Raw genomic sequence first — 15,839 nt, 5'->3', positions numbered from 1 at the left:
GGGCTTTTAGTTCCAATTATGCTAAATTGTCTCCAATCCATATTAAATGAAGGTTTTTCCTTTCGTGCAGGTTCTTCCAGGGGACCCAGCCCCCTAACCATGGGAGCCCAGGACACCCTCCCTGTTGCAGCAGCATTTACAGAAACGGTCAATGCCTACTTCAAAGGAGCAGATCCAAGCAAGTAAGCCTGGGGCTTGGGCCACTGTCTTCTTCAAACTGTCCTATTCAGTGAGGACACCCTACATATAACTATTTCATTCCATATACTAAAACCAAAAAAAAAAAAAATCCAACTATCAAGAACAGGTGGCACACCTAGAATGAATTGAATTAGGAATATTAATTCACTGCTTTTTAAAAAATGTGCCAGAAGGTCCAATAATCTAATACCTTAGTATCCAGAAATCTCTGATTCAGTTTTGGTTACAGGCTACAGAAAACTCTCACCTAACTCTGCCAACAGTGAGAAAATTTATCATCTCACAAGAGTAAATGTCTGAATCATGTCTTTATTGTCCTGGTCTTTCCTGGATGGGAGTCACCCACCTACAAACTGAAATAATGGTGAATTGTAATGAGAACCTGGGGTAAAACCATCTTTCCATAACACACGGAGGAAGAGGACAAGCTATGAGTTACCCTTGTTAAGTAAAAACAAACAACAACAACAAAAAAACCAACAAAAAACCCAGCCTAAAAAATTTTAATCAGAGCGAAGTAAAAATTTTAGATAAAAATGTACCACTCTCTTATTTACACGAGTCTGATTTCACTTATATCAGATCCTGACAATGGACTTAACCTGAATGTACTGTAGTATAATTACATACTTTTCCTCTCTTTAAGGAGTTCCATAGATAGGTTTCAGGAAGTCTAGGGATCCCCTGAAATTGTATTTCAAGTCCATTGTGTGTGTTCATGTGCACAGTTGTCCATAGAGAGGGTCTACAGCATTCAGCAATTTCGTAAAGGGCTTCAACTTTTTTTTTAAAGATGATTATTGGTCTATACTGAAAACCATACACCTAAGTCAAACTGATTTGCAATTTTCACTATCCAGTTATAGGTCTGAATTCAATGGATAAATAAAAGACAAATCTAGGTGAGGAAAGAATTGCTCTTTATTTTTTACTTGCATGAACTAGGGTTTAGAAAACCTTAGTATCTATGGAAATAAGAATAAAAGAAAAAATTAAATGTGCATAAAGAACACTAGACTATTTTATGAAAAAGCTTTGAAACAGTGATAATTAAGTATAATTAGCACTTGGATCTCTATATATTGTAAGTGAGAATCTGCATGACTAATTTTTAAACCTCTTTACACTTCAGAAACACTATATTTTTTTGAGTTTAAATCTAACAATATTATGCCAAAAAAAACCTAATATAATTAGTAGCTCCACTCCTTCCTAGTCACTGGGATCTAGCAACCTCCCTAAATATCCTTTTAAACAGCATTTTGATTTTATTCTGGGCCCAAGAGTTTTTTAGTGAAACTAACACTGTGGACTCTGGTGTCTTAATCCATTTATGAGTTATGAACTTATGGCTGCTATAACAGGTGGGGTGGCTATAAACAGAAATTTATTCCTCAAAGTTCTGGAGGCTGGAAAGTCCAAAATCCAGGTCCTGGAAGACTCAATAACTGACAAGAGAGCCAATTTCCTGGTTCATAGGAAAGGGTTAAAGAGCTAAGGAGCTTTGTGGACCTCTTTTATAAAGGCTATAATCTCATTCATGAAGGTTTATTCTCATGATCTGATCACCTCCCAACAGCCCCACCCCACATACCATCACATCAGGGATTAGGTTTAAATACATAAATTTGGGGAGAACATACACATTCGGTCTGCAGCACTCTGGTTTCTCCCATGTCTGTTCTTTTTCATCTTTAAAGCAGGGAGGTCATTTGCCACAATCACACATGAATAGAAATTAAAGGCCCCTCACATAGTTTATGCGTTTGAACTCTTAGAGCAAGTAAGCATCATGAGCTTAGGTTGTATGTATACTTTATATACATGCATACATGTTTGTAGACTCTTCCCTGAGCAAAGACTTTGTGTGGCTTTCTGTCACATCAGTCCTAAGGGCCACTTATGACTGACTGACCTATACCTTAGAAAACTCACCTAAATTGCAGGGAGAAACACACACCCTAAGACAATGAATAGTCAAAAGTATGAAGAGCTGTCTCTACTGGAGTGAAAAACACGGGGAATCACACAAGAATGAATCCTTTTTTGTCTGCCTACTAATTGGCTTGCATTCAGTCATTTATTCATTCACTTATTCAGCTAGAACAAATTGGTAGTAAGGATACTTTCACTTTTGCTCCCCCCTAAAATCTCTTCTCAATGTATCATGTAACTCTTTGGCTCAAAATCTTTCTAACGTGTTCAGAGTCAAAACCAAATGCTTTATAATGGCCTATAAGACCCTGCCTCTGTCAGTCTCCTTATTCAGGTCCCTCTAGCCACCCTGGGCTGTTTCTCTTTCATCAGCCCAACTCCATCTGCATTTCAGCATCTTTGCATTTGTTGCCCCTCCCACCTTCGTGAAATCTATCACCAAGATCTGAGTGACTTGCCCCCTCACTTCCTTCATGATCCTTCAGCAGACTGATCAGAGACCTTGCCTGTCCATCCTGTGTACAACAGCAACACTCCTCTGTGCCAACACTACCTTTCTCCTTACCTCACTTTGTTTTTCTCCATAGTTCACATGCTACATGTTTTCTAATTAATGAACATGTTCATTAACAAGTTCCATGTTTTCAGCGTCCCCTGTCTGTCTTCCCCCCCTGGAATGGAAGCTCTGAGAACTGGGACTTCTGTCCATTTCATTTTGTTCGTTGTTGTATCCTCAGCACCTACAACAAGGCCTGGCATGAAGTACCCAATGCATATTTGCTGAACAAGTTGCATTGAATTACTCACCTGACATTTATAGAATGTTTGCTCTGTGGCTGCCATTGTGCTAGGTGGGGTATATATTGGTGAATTAGACTTGTTCATAAATAGAATGAACTGTGGGAAAGGTGTAGAGATGGGGCAATGGGAGTTAAGAAACCCTTAATGATCATCTTTTTTTAAATCCCAAGAAGTGGCATAACAGCCTACCAGTCACTTGTGGACCTGTCCCTATACTAGCTGGGTTCTTCATCCCGTTTTGTTTCCCCAGCACACTATGACAAGTGTCTGTAAAGATCTATAGAGCGAGTCTGGTGTCCATGACCTTGGACTTGGTATTCCAATAATGTGGCACTTACACCAAATTAACGTCAGTGCTTTCCCATGCCCTCCCAAATTAACTGAGCCTTTGATTTATAGATGACTACACATATTGAGTTTTTTTTCAATTATATGGCCATGAATACTTGTAGTCTATACTGCATACCTGTAAGTGGGAGATTTAGTGTATTTCACTGAAATTATGGGATCTGAAATATGAACAAATCAAAAGTGACAGTCCTTTGGAGTTCCCGTCGTGGCGCAGTGGTTAACGAATCCAATTAGGAACCATGAGGTTGCGAGTTCAGTCCCTGCCCTTGCTCAGCAGGTTAAGGATCCGGCGTTGCCGTGAGCTGTGGTGTAGGTTGCAGACGCGGCTCGGATCCCCCGTTGCTGTGGCTCTGGCGTAGGCCAGTGACTACAGCTCCAATTTGACCCCTAGCCTGGGAACCTCCATATGCCTCGGAAGCGGCCCAAAGAAATAGCAAAAAGACAAAAAAAAAAGTGACAGTCTTCTAAATTTAATTTCATCTCCTGGCGGTGAATCATTTTAATTGCTGTTGCTTTGTTATTCACTTTCAAGAAACAAGTCAAGTTCGAAAGTTCCATCATGGGGCAAGGTGGGAAGGAGGCGGGTAAAGCCAAACACAGCACCACATAGAGAAACAATGCAGAAAAGCCATGTGGGTTTGCTTTTGCATGTGGTTGCCTCTCATCCTGCATCAAAGGCTTCTCCATTTGTTCCCCGAACATAAATCTACTGCTTTATTATATCTTATGGTATATAATCCATGTGAATATAGTTATACTCTTTCACTGAGTATTCAGAACACCTGTAGTAGGTATTCTGCTATTCTGACATCTGAGTCTTTCTCAGTAGCTCATAGGCAGAGAATGCCTTGCCTTTGCTGCTTCTCTGGGGGGAAATACGTCTCCCATTATTAGCTCCTATTTGAAAAACCCTGGTTCTAGGTACTAATTCTCTAATTACCAAGAAAACCTTAGGTTTCTCAGTCACATTCTATCCTTCCCTTATCATCATGTTTCAATTATTTACTCAAGTGCTGTCTCCCTGCTTCATCCAGAAGCTTGGGCAAGATCACATTTGTCCTGTTTCTCACGGCACATTCTAGTGCATCACATAACGCCTGATGCATTGATAAGCCAGCTTATATATAATTGTTAATGTATGAATTTATTTTAAAAGCACTCTATTGAGTTCCTGCTCAGCACTGGGTTCTGTGTTTTGCACCTTTGCCTTCCCAGAACCTAAGACACAGAAGAAAATAAAAAAAAAAAAGACACAGTACTTGGCTTCACAGTAGAATATGTGCAAGAAACTACCAGCTTTTTAAAAATCTGTCTGTCCAAGGAACCTAAAGAAAGGAAAAGTTGAGGAGAGCTAAATAGAGAGGATATTAAAGAAGGCTTTGGAAAGGTCTGCCATTGATCTGAGTCTTGAAATGTGAAAAGGAGTTTTTGCCAAGTACCCAAGTCAATGAAAGGGGATGATAAATAGAGGAAAGGAAATAGCCTATGCAGAGAGGTATATACACTTGAAAACTATGGGCTTAAGTCACAAAGCAGTAGATGTCACACTCTATGTGGCAGATGCACTTCTGGTGACCTCACATAAATCAAATCCACACATTTCCCAACCAAAATTGGCCAGCATTTCTGTTAACCAGCTAACACGATGCTGCCCACAACAGGGAGAAGCCAGTTTATAAGTCACTTGACCAGTTGACTCTGAAATTTTTTGCCATTCTGGACAAACGTTTCATTTGTGGGAGTCAAATGATTTCAGATTTACTTCATAAAGTACATGCGTTCATTTTTCCATATTGTAGTATTTTAAATTTCCATAATTTAAACTCACACGAAATGTAGCCACATCACATACTGGGAGGAAAAATCCTTACTGTTGAACAAAGACTTTCCTTTAGTAAGTATAGGTTGAAAATAATTATTTTTTGGTTTTCTTTTTTTTAAAATAAGGTGTAGTTGATTTACAGTGTGGTGTCAATTTCTGCTATATAGCATAGTGACCCAGTCTTTTATATATATAAAAATAGATATATATGCAAATATGTATACATATACACACACACACATATATATACATATGCATACATACACACACACATATATATATACACATGCATACACAATACACATTCTTTTTCTCATGTTATCTTCCATCATGGCCTAACCCAAGAGATTGAACATAGTTCCCTGTGCTATACAGTAGGACCTCATTGCTTATCTATTCTAAATGTAATAGTTTCCATCTACCAACCCCAAGCTCCCCATCCATCCCACTTCCTCCCTCTTCCCCCTTGGCCACCACAAGTCTGTTCTCCACATCTGTGAGTCTGTTTCTGTTTTGTTGATAGGATCTTTTGTGCCGTATTTTAGATTCCACCTCTAAGTGATATCATGTGGTATTTGTTTTTCTCTTTCTGACTATAGAAAATTTCAGATCGACTTAGACACTGGATGGATTATTAAATCCTCAAAGGTCTGACTCTGACCAGTTAAGATGCAGTAGAGACATGTAACGTAAGAGGGAGTAGGGTGTTTCTTATAGTGGTTTATATGGACTGCTCCTCTCATTGTCCACTCAACATCGCAAGCCTTTTGAAGGCAGGGGCTTATTTTGCTCATTTTTTTAATTGCTTCCCCACTCGAAAACAAAAACAAAGCAACTTATATAGTTAGGAGTTGATGATAAATGTTTATTGACTTAATAAATGCCACCTCCTCCCGTTGCTGACTTGCTTTGAAAAGAGAAAGTACCCCCACCAAGACAGCACTGAGATTTCATTTTGAGTAACTTGGAAAAGAAACTAAGTAGATTCCTTACTAGTTAAAAACCACTTGAGGAGTTCCCATCGTGGCGCAGCGGAAACGAATCTGACTAGGAACCATGAGGTTGCAGGTTCCATCCCTGGCCTTGCTCAGTAGGTTAAGGATCCCGCTTTGCCGTGAGCTGTGGTGTAGGTCGCAGACGTGGCTCGGATCCTGCGTTGCTATGATTGTGGCGTAGGCCGGCGGCTATAGCTCCGATTCGACCCCTAGCCTGGGAACCTCCATATGGCACAGATGCAGCCCTAAAAAGACAAAAAAAAAAAAAATTGCGTCACCACTGCTAACAGCAATATACTGAGTGACGGTAGGTACTATATCCAATTTAACAAGTACTCAAACTGATTTTTTTTCCTAGAGCTGTCAAACATTTTTCACGTTTGCATATTGAAAAACATCGAGAGTAGACAGGCAGCAGATGTTAACACAGTGTTATAAATCAACTACACGTCAACAGTCTTTTTAAAGAGGAGACTCAGCTTAAGGGGAAGTCCAGACTTAGCACCAATTCAGCACCAATAACTCAAGCAAGGCTGGTGGATCCCAAAGATAGAGAAGGAAGACAGCAGACTTGGCTCCAAACTGGAGATCGGTGATATTCTCTAGGAGCAATGGAGGGGAAAAGGTCCAGAAACCAAAATTCTCACCCAGAATAGATCAGCGTGGCGGACGGTAATATCTGAGTGGGGAGGAGGTGACGCATGGTAACTTTAGAAAGCTCATCTGCCTCCACCTCTACCCCACACCCAGCCTTGCATTTACAAGGTTAGAGCAGTTCTTCACACAAGCTGTTTTTTTCTGTCTTTTTTAGGGCCGCACTGTGACATATAGAGGTTGCCAGCCTAGGGGTTGAATCAGAGCTGCAGCTGCCAGCCTACACTAGAGCCATAGCAGCACCAACTCCAAGCTGTGTCTGCGACATACACCACAGTTCACGGCAGCGCCAGATTCTTAACCCACTGAGTGAGGCCAGGGATGGAACCCGAGTCCTCATGGATTCTAGTCAGGTTGGTCGCTGCTGAGCCATGACAGGAACTCGCACACAACCTGTTTTGAATATGTACAAGTTACCATCTCCCCTGAGCCCCTCGTGTCTCATCAGTCACAGGTACACAGTGTACAGCGTAACTGTGGAGCAAATAGAGTTTCCTATATTCAAGGGTGAGCAAAGTTTTCATTTATTAACCTGTTTCCCTAGAAAGTATATTCTTGAACTTAAAGTTATAAAAATGGTAAAAGGGTCAGTTATCCAGATGTATAGGAAAGTCGTAAATAAGTTCACTCATTTTTAAATATTTACCAATTCCCAAAGAAGAATAATCCTTCTGAGATTTCTGCTTCTGGTCAAGGTGGAGTAACAGGGACTGCCGAGACCCGCTCAGCAGGATGGGGCTGAAGAACAGGTGTTGTGAAACTCAAGGAAAAAAGTTAACATAAAACAAGACACAGACACATTCATCTTAAGTAAAGGTGGGAACTGGGGGACTCAAGGTCTCAGGGACCAAGAGCCCAGCCTCAAGAAACCACACTGCTTTTGTTGTGCTCTTGAGGATGACATCAAGTGAGGAGGGGCTGTGGGTGGAGGATATAGGGTTTGTTTACTATTTTGCAAGTTCTTTTACTATTTTAAAAGCCCCTTAGCTGGTAGAAGGTTAAGCTTTTACTCTGACCTTTAGGCACATGACAATCATTAGCATTTGAGGAAGCTTGGTGTCAGCTATCTCTGCCTAGCATTCCAGAGACTCCTCACTGTGCTTCCAGAAAGGGCATGCCTCTCTGAGGCAACCCTGCATGCCTAGGTTTGCACCTTGGTTCTCTTTGCTAATGCATATTCTGCTAACGACCGCTCATAAACCACTTGGGGCCATGAGGTTCCTCTTTCTCTTCTTCTTCAGAGGACCTATCATGCTTGTGCAAAAGGCGTGCCAATCTGCACAGGTCCGGCGTGCCTAGACCAACGCTTTATGTCCTCATTCAGCTGACCCTATGAATAACTTATGCCTTGAGGTCTTTGTGCTTAAGGTTTAAGTCATTCACCAGCATTGCGACTGTTTTTCAAGCAGGAAGATGGGATAAAGTAAAGCAGGACAAGATGGAGTTTTCAGCAAAGAGGCTAAGAAAATATTGTAGAAACATGTCTCGTGACAAGGGACCAGTTTACCCTTCTGCCTGAAACTACTTCAAAAACAGACACACCATATGAAACAATGATTTGCAAGAATCGGGGACTTGGGTGAAGGACAGTGTGACCCCTGAGAGGTGAGGTGTGACTTCCTGGAGAGTTTCCAGGCCGTGGCATAGGCAGAGCCCAGCAGAATCCCAACTATCCATAGGAGGTGTCTCACACAGACACACAGCACTGTACAACTGGCTGAGGGGGCTGCCCAAAGAAGCTAATGGCAGTGGGTATTGCCGACCACTGTGCCCTGCAGAAGCTGGCTGTAAAGAAGGTGTGCATATGACAGTTTAAGGATCATGGTGTCAGGGACCCTATTGGCATTAAAGGAGCTGGGCATTGGGGCAGCCCGGCCACATCTGCCTCAGGAGCAAGAGGCTATGGAAGCTTATCAGTATTACTGGGCACTAACAAAGCCACATGGGTTGTGGTACCCACCCACTGGGGGTGCCCCATGCTTCTTGCACTGCGAGAGCCTAGGTCTAGATAAGCCTTGAGTACCGCAGGATCCTGTCTAGCCTGCACACTGGAAGCAGGAAGGAAAGAAAAAAAAAAAAATCTCTTTCTGCAATGTCTCTCTAGCGCCCTCTACTGACAAAGTGTAACATAGTGCCTATAGGCAAACAAAAAATATATTAAGGGCCCAAGACTCTCTCAGAGCAGGCAGTAAAGGGTGAATTAGAACTATGTTGATTTTATGTAGAAATTGACACATTGATTGTAAACTTCACGTGGAAACACAAAGGACTTACATTAGCCAAAACAACTTTGAAAAAAAACCAAAGTGGATGAAGTAATGCTACTTGATTTCAGAATGATTTTAAAGCCACAGTAATCAAGACAGTGGGATATTGGTGTAAAGACAGACAAAATAGATCAGTGGAACAAAAGAAAGACTTTAGAAATAGACCCACACATATATGTACAACTGAATTTCAATACAAGTGTCAAGGGGATAAATTCAACAAATGGTGTTAGAACTATTAGATATCCACATCTACACACTAAAAAATGAACTTGGACCCTACCTCACAGAAAACATATAAAAGTTAACTAAAAAATGGATTATAAAGCTAAATATAAAACTGCAAAATTCTAGAGTTCCCATCGTGGCTCAGTGGTTAACGAATCCGACTAGGAACCATGAGGTTGCGGGTTCGGTCCCTGCCCTTGCTCAGTGGGTTAAGGATCCGGCGTTGCCGTGAGCTGTGGTGTAGGTTGCAGACGCGGCTTGGATCCCACATTGCTGTGGCTCTGGCATAGGCTGGCAGCTACAGCTCCAATTTTACCCCTAGCCTGGGAACCTCCATATGCTGTGGGAGCGGCCCAAGAAATGGCAAAAAGACAAAAAAAAAAAAAAAACCTGCAAAATTCTAAAATAAAACATGGGTGAAATTTTTGTGACCCTGGGTGTAGCAAAGATTTCTCAGATAAGACTTCAAAAGAATAAACTGATTAGCTACCACCCATAAAAGAATAAATTGATAAATTAAAAACTTCTGCTCTTCAAAGTTACTCCTAAAATAAAGGAAGAAATTAGCCACAGACTAGGAAATAAATCTTTGCAAAGCATTACCTGACAAATTATTTGTATCCAGAATGTACAAAAACCCCTCAAAATTCAATAAGAGAACAGAAAACTCAATTTAAAAACTTGGCAGAAAATCTGAGCAGACACTTAACCCAAGTAGACAACTGATGATGAATCAGCACATGAAAAGATGCTTAAGATCCTTAGTGACTAGAGAAATGCAGATTAAAACAATAATGAATAGAGAAATGCAGATTAAAACAATAATGAAATACCATTACTCACCTACTAGAATGGCTAAACTTAAAAAGACAGATCCTATCAAATTTTGGTGAGAATGTGGAAGAACTGAACCTCTCATACCCAGCTGTATTTTCCACTTCTGAAAACAATTTGGCCGTTTCTTTAAAAGTTCAGCGTGCCACTACCACATGATCCAGCCATTGCGCTCCTACATATTTATCCAAGAAAACAGAGAGCAAGTGTCCGGACCCAGACTTGTACACACATATTCATCACAGAGTTATTTCTAATAGGCAAAAAAAAAACCCCAAAAAATGGAAAGAATCCAAATGTTCTTTAACAAGTGAATGAATTTTTCAAAACCCGTGGTATGTCCATATGCTACCTACCCAGCAATGAAAACGCATCAACTATTGAGTCACACATGACAGAGATGAATCTCAAAATAATTGTGCTGAGTGGAATGAGCCAGATCCGCCCCTCCCCAAAAAATCACACTTGTGATTCTGTATATAGAAAATTTTAGAAAGTGCAAATTAATAGGTAGTGTCAGAAACATTAGCAGTTGCCAAGGGACAGGGAAGAAAAGGATGGAGAAAGGCAGGAGAGAGGAAGACAAAACACAGGAGGAAACTTTTAGGGATGTGGGCTCTCTTGATTATCTTGATTGTGTGATGGTTTTACAGGTGTACGTTATGTCAGAAATTATGAAATTTTACACTATAAATAAGTGCCAGTTATTATGTATCAACTATACGTCAAGAAAACCGCCCCTTTTTTTGTCTTTTTAGGGCCGCACCTGCAGCATATGGAGGTTCCCAGGCTAGGGGTCAAATCAGAGCTACGGCTGCCGGCCTATGCCACAGCCACAGCAATGTGGGATCCAAGCTGCATCTGCGAGCCCATAAAAAAACATGCTCAAGGCATCAGTCATGCTACTCCGAAACTAAGCCCTGATAAATAGTGTGATAACATGGTGCAATTTAGTATATTCACATACGCTGCCAACAATTCAGAAATCAACAAGAGACAGCGCGTGAACCACTATAAATGACTCTCTTCGAGGTGAGCATACAGACTTTTCCACAGAAAGAGAAAAGCATTTTTCATCATACAGTCCAAAAAAAAATCTTCAACAAAATAGCCACTTTTTTTTGGATCCGTGTTAAAACAAACCTTTGAGCCCTCAGGTCTGAGAACTTGCGTTAGCAGTTTAGAGTGAATTGAAAGAGCTTACTTGTCCACTTTTCCGCTGTGTCGTATCATCACAGAAATTTTTGCTTTTCGCAACTGCTTTGATTCACAGCATGCTGACCTGGGTTTCCTCTCTTTCCTCTCACGTGTTGTGACGCGCCAGATGTATCGTGAAGATTACTGGAGAAATGGTATTGTCCTTTCCTGCCGGCATCACCAGACACTTTGCCAACAACCCATCACCAGCTGCTCTGACTTTCCGGGTGATAAATTTCAGCAGGTTAGAACACGTCCTGCCAAATCCCCAACTTCTCTGCTGGTAAATATATTTTGCACACATTTTTTTATAGATATGCGTAGCTTAGCACTTTATACGTAGATGAGGAAGAGAGAAGCACTGTAGAAAAACGGCCACGGCTGAGATACGTCCAGAGATGCAAACCCAGAACTTGGTTAGCTGTCAAAGTATTTGGTGGGTGATTGTGTGTGTACATATATGTATTTTATGGCCAACTGTCTCAAGTGGCTAAAGAGACCTTTAGAGTAAATGCATTCACTGTCTGCTTGCTTATCATTGGGTAGGCAGTGGATGAGGATGGTAGGAAATGAGCCCAATAAAAGAAATAAAATCCATTTGTTGTATTAGCCCCCTTTAGAATCAAATGACATTTGAGCTGTAAGCGTCTCTTCACATAAGCTTGAAAATCTCTGTGAAACTTTAATTTCATTGTCTTGTAATGGTAATTATTTTGGTGGAACTTTACATGCATGGCATCAAAGAAGCTTATGTGAATTTGTTTCTGTAAAAAACACTTTGTCACATTTCCTAACTATTAAATCTGAATGGGATGTCTTTGCCATATACGTATATGTACCCATTCACACAACACACATATACATCCTATTAAAAACTAGGAGTTCCCGTCGTGGCTCAGTGGTTAACGAATCCGACTAGGAACCATGAGGTTGTGGGTTCAATCCCTGGCCTTGCTCAGTGGGTTAACGATCCGGCGTTGCCGTGAGCTGTGGTGTGGGTTGCAGACGCAGCTTGGATGCCACGTTGCTGTGGCTCTGGCGTAGGCCGGTGGCTACAGCTCCGATTCGACCCCTAGCCTGGGAACTTCCATATGCTGCAGAAGAGGCCCTAGAAAAGGCAAAAAAAAAAAGAATTATCCGCTAGATTCTATGTTATAAAAATGATACAAAATAACCTATTTATAAAACAGGACCAAAGAGACAAATTTCAAAACCAAATTTCAAAACCAAATTTGACTTTTCAAAGAAGTCATTCTTGACAGTTTTTTCCTTCATCAAGTCCTGATATTCCATCTAAAAATCTCTCTCTAACACGGCCACTTTTCCCCTTTATCGTGACCTCTCCTATCCAAATTCTGACTCATTTCCCTGGACCGCAGCATCTGCTTTCCTCCTTCCCTCCCTGCATCCAACCTTGCCTCCCTCCTACACACAATGTCCAGATGACCTTTTTTGAGCTAAATCGCGTTGTCCTCACTCGTAGTACTCTGATGGCTTCACATTGCCTCTGGACCAGAATCCAAACGTGTGACCCTTACCTCCCGGCCCTGAGCCATCCACTCCCGCTCGTCTGTCTGTCCTCATCTCCCATCATCCTCTTCAGAACCCTTGCAGCTCCAGCCAGACTGGCCAGTCTTAGGCACAGACTGAGTCCTTTCCCACAGCAGGGCTGTGTTCTCTCTGCCTCCAAGAGGATTTCCACCTTTCTTCCCTAGACTCCTACTCATCTTTCAGATCTCAGCTCCTCGCAGCCTCTGCTGACCTCCCCGCTCTCCTCCCAAACTAAATCAGTAGCTGTGGTACTTCTCTGAAGGTTCCCTATTCTTCGCTTTGTCCCACGTACTAAGAACTAACAATTACCTGTTGATTTCTTCTTTCATCCATCTCTCCCACTAGACAGTAAAACACATCCATGAGTCCACGACCACAGCCTCAGTGCCTTCCCCCGTGCCTGATAAGGACTGGATTGTGTTGCGTGAATGAAGAGTTCAACTATAAAGCAGTTTATCAAGCTGCTTCTTTATGTAGAAATAACTACAGCTTATTGGTATTTGGAATTTGAGGACCAATATAGTCACTCTCTTAACTGAGTGAAGCCTTTTCACTCCAGCAGTGAAAAAAGTCAGGGTCTTTCAGGTGATGACCAAGATCACCTCCTTCCCTTTGATCCTTGTAATGGCTTAACTGGCAAACTTGACTCCAGGTTTAACAATGTGAAAGAGGGGAGTCCCTGTTGTGGCTCAGCAGAAATGAATCTGACTCGTATCCATGACGACGTGGGTTCGATCCCTGGCCTCGCTCAGTGGGTTAAGGAGCCGGCATTGCCCTGAGCTGTGGTGTAGGTCTCAGGCACAGCTCGGATCCCGAGCTGTTGCTGTGGCTGTGGTTATAAGACCAGCAGCTGCGGCTCTGATTCGACCCCCTAGCCTGGGAACTTCCATACGCTATATGGGTGCAGCCCTAAAAAGCAATAAATACAGAAATAAATAAGTAAATAAATATGAATGAAATGCTTGCCCATTGAATGAAAAATGAATGTGAAATGATCAAGATTGGAAATCAGCAGCTTCTTATTTCTGTTTCCCTCTGTGTTTTCCATGTGCACATCGAGACAGCTAATTTTATATTTCTAGGTTCCTCCATCTGAAATTAGCAATGAGGTGCCACCATCTCACCAGCTTGTTTGTAAATATCATTGGTGCAAAAGTCATCATTTTGGTTGTATTTTTAGGCAGTTATGCTGCCAAATGGGCATATATGTAAGCGTTTAATGCTTATATTAATACAGCAGTCTTATTGAGTTAAATATCAGTCTGAACATGTTTGTTTGACAAAACATTGTCTGGACCCTTACATTATTTTTTGAACAAAACAAAAACAAAAATCCTCCTTAATTTGGACTTTATTAACTCCAACTATTTGATTCTTATGTCAGGGCTATGACTGGTGACCCATTAGTCCTAGAGCCTATTTGTTTGGTTATGTAGCGTTGCTCCACCACCCCTGCTACACCTAGGTTTTAAAAAGCAATGGAGGAGTTCCCAATGTGGCACAGCATTAATGAACCAGACTAGTATCTATGCGGACTCCAGTTCAATCCCTGGCCTTGCTCATTGGGTTAAGGATCTGGCATTGCTGTGAACTGTGGTATAGGTCACAGATTGCCCGTTGCTATGGCTGTGGCGTAGGCCGGCAGCTGCAGCTGGGAACTGGGAACTTTCTGGAAGCTTCCATATGCCATGAGTGTAGCCTTAAAAACAAACAAAGAAACAAAAAGGGCTATGGAGCCAAGCACTATTCTCAAATGCAATTCAAACCTTTCTTTATCTGTGGTCTTACCCCTAGCCAATCCTCTCAATTATCATTACTGAAAGACTTAATTAGGTTACCAGCTTGACCCCTGGGGACATTTGGGTTTGCAATCCCTGTGACAGGGAATGAATTCAGATGTCCTTCTACTTTTCCTTTATGAAAGGAGTTTGCTTACAAAGCATGTTCAGGACCAATCCTTAAACCAAAGAATTCTCAAGCCTTTTAAGCATGCAAACATTGCATCTCTGAAAACTTTTGATTGGCAAAGCTTCCTTCTTGACCATTTTTTAAAATTTTTGCTAGAGTATAGTTGATTTAGAGGGTTGTGTCAACTTCTGCTCTACAGCATAGTGACCCAGTCATACATATATATGTGACTATATTTCTCATGACTCTATTTTTCTATACTTTCTCATACTATCTTCCATCATGTTCTATCCCAAAAGATTGGATATATTAAAGCAAGTTCTCTGAGGATTCATCACAGACATATAACTTAGCTTATTTTGTTACTACACAGTTATTTTCTCAGTTATTTTCTCAGTTATTCAGATTTACTTAACACAAATTAATGACGTGTTGCTGGATATTCATTCCACATCTGTTTTGATATAGTGGGAGAGTATGACCTGCAGTAGAACTGACCTGGGCTAGAATCCTGACTCGGTCACTTATTGGCTATTCAAACTTTAGTAAATTACTTAATTTTGCTCAACCTCTCTTAAGTTTATCTCCTGCCTCCTTGTGTAGCTGCCACTCTGGAAGCCCTGGGTAACGTGGATGCTTTGAATAGCATCCTTAGATCAGCATCCTTAGCTTAGCAGGAGCAAAGTCCAGGGGCCAGAGGTCTTTTCCATTCACCTCCTACCTGCCCAGAGTCATAGGGCTTTGCTGTGTGCTCGACAACCTCTATCAGGCACAGCAGAAGCCTATGGGTCATGCTGAGACTTGCTCCCCACCCCCGACCGCTATCACTCCCTCCTAACAGACCAGGAGCAGTTTTAAGGCCCTCAGAGGCCCGCACCCAAGGCATATGGAGGTTCCCAGGCTAGGAGTCTAATCAAAGCTATAGCTGCCGGCCTGCACCACAGCCACAAGCAACTCCGGATCTGAGCTGCATCTGTGACCTACACCACAGTTCACGGCAACACCAGATCCTTAACCCACTGAGCGAGGCCAGGGATGGCACCCACAACTTCATGGTTCCTAGTCAGATTCATTTCCGCTGCGCCACGATGGGAA

At 41.7% G+C, this 15,839-nt stretch overlaps 1 protein-coding gene across 9 annotated transcripts in view; it reads left to right on the top strand.

Moving 5' to 3' along the window:
- The window catches only part of SGIP1 (SH3GL interacting endocytic adaptor 1), a 229,982-nt gene that overhangs the window by 201,279 nt on the left and 12,864 nt on the right, over window positions 1–15,839 (top strand). For all 9 annotated transcript variants that reach the window (XM_047788738.1, XM_047788744.1, XM_047788743.1 and 6 more), the window contains 2 exons: window positions 71–182; window positions 11,413–11,568. In XM_047788738.1, coding sequence (XP_047644694.1) covers window positions 71–182; window positions 11,413–11,568 — 268 coding nt within the window. The remainder of the gene's footprint in view (window positions 1–70; window positions 183–11,412; window positions 11,569–15,839) is intronic.

Source organism: Phacochoerus africanus, chromosome 8 (assembly GCF_016906955.1).
Source record: "Phacochoerus africanus isolate WHEZ1 chromosome 8, ROS_Pafr_v1, whole genome shotgun sequence".
Classification (NCBI taxonomy): domain Eukaryota; kingdom Metazoa; phylum Chordata; class Mammalia; order Artiodactyla; family Suidae; genus Phacochoerus; species Phacochoerus africanus.
The sequence above is the reverse complement of the archived record's forward strand: the minus strand, read 5'-3'. Positions and strand labels throughout refer to the sequence as shown.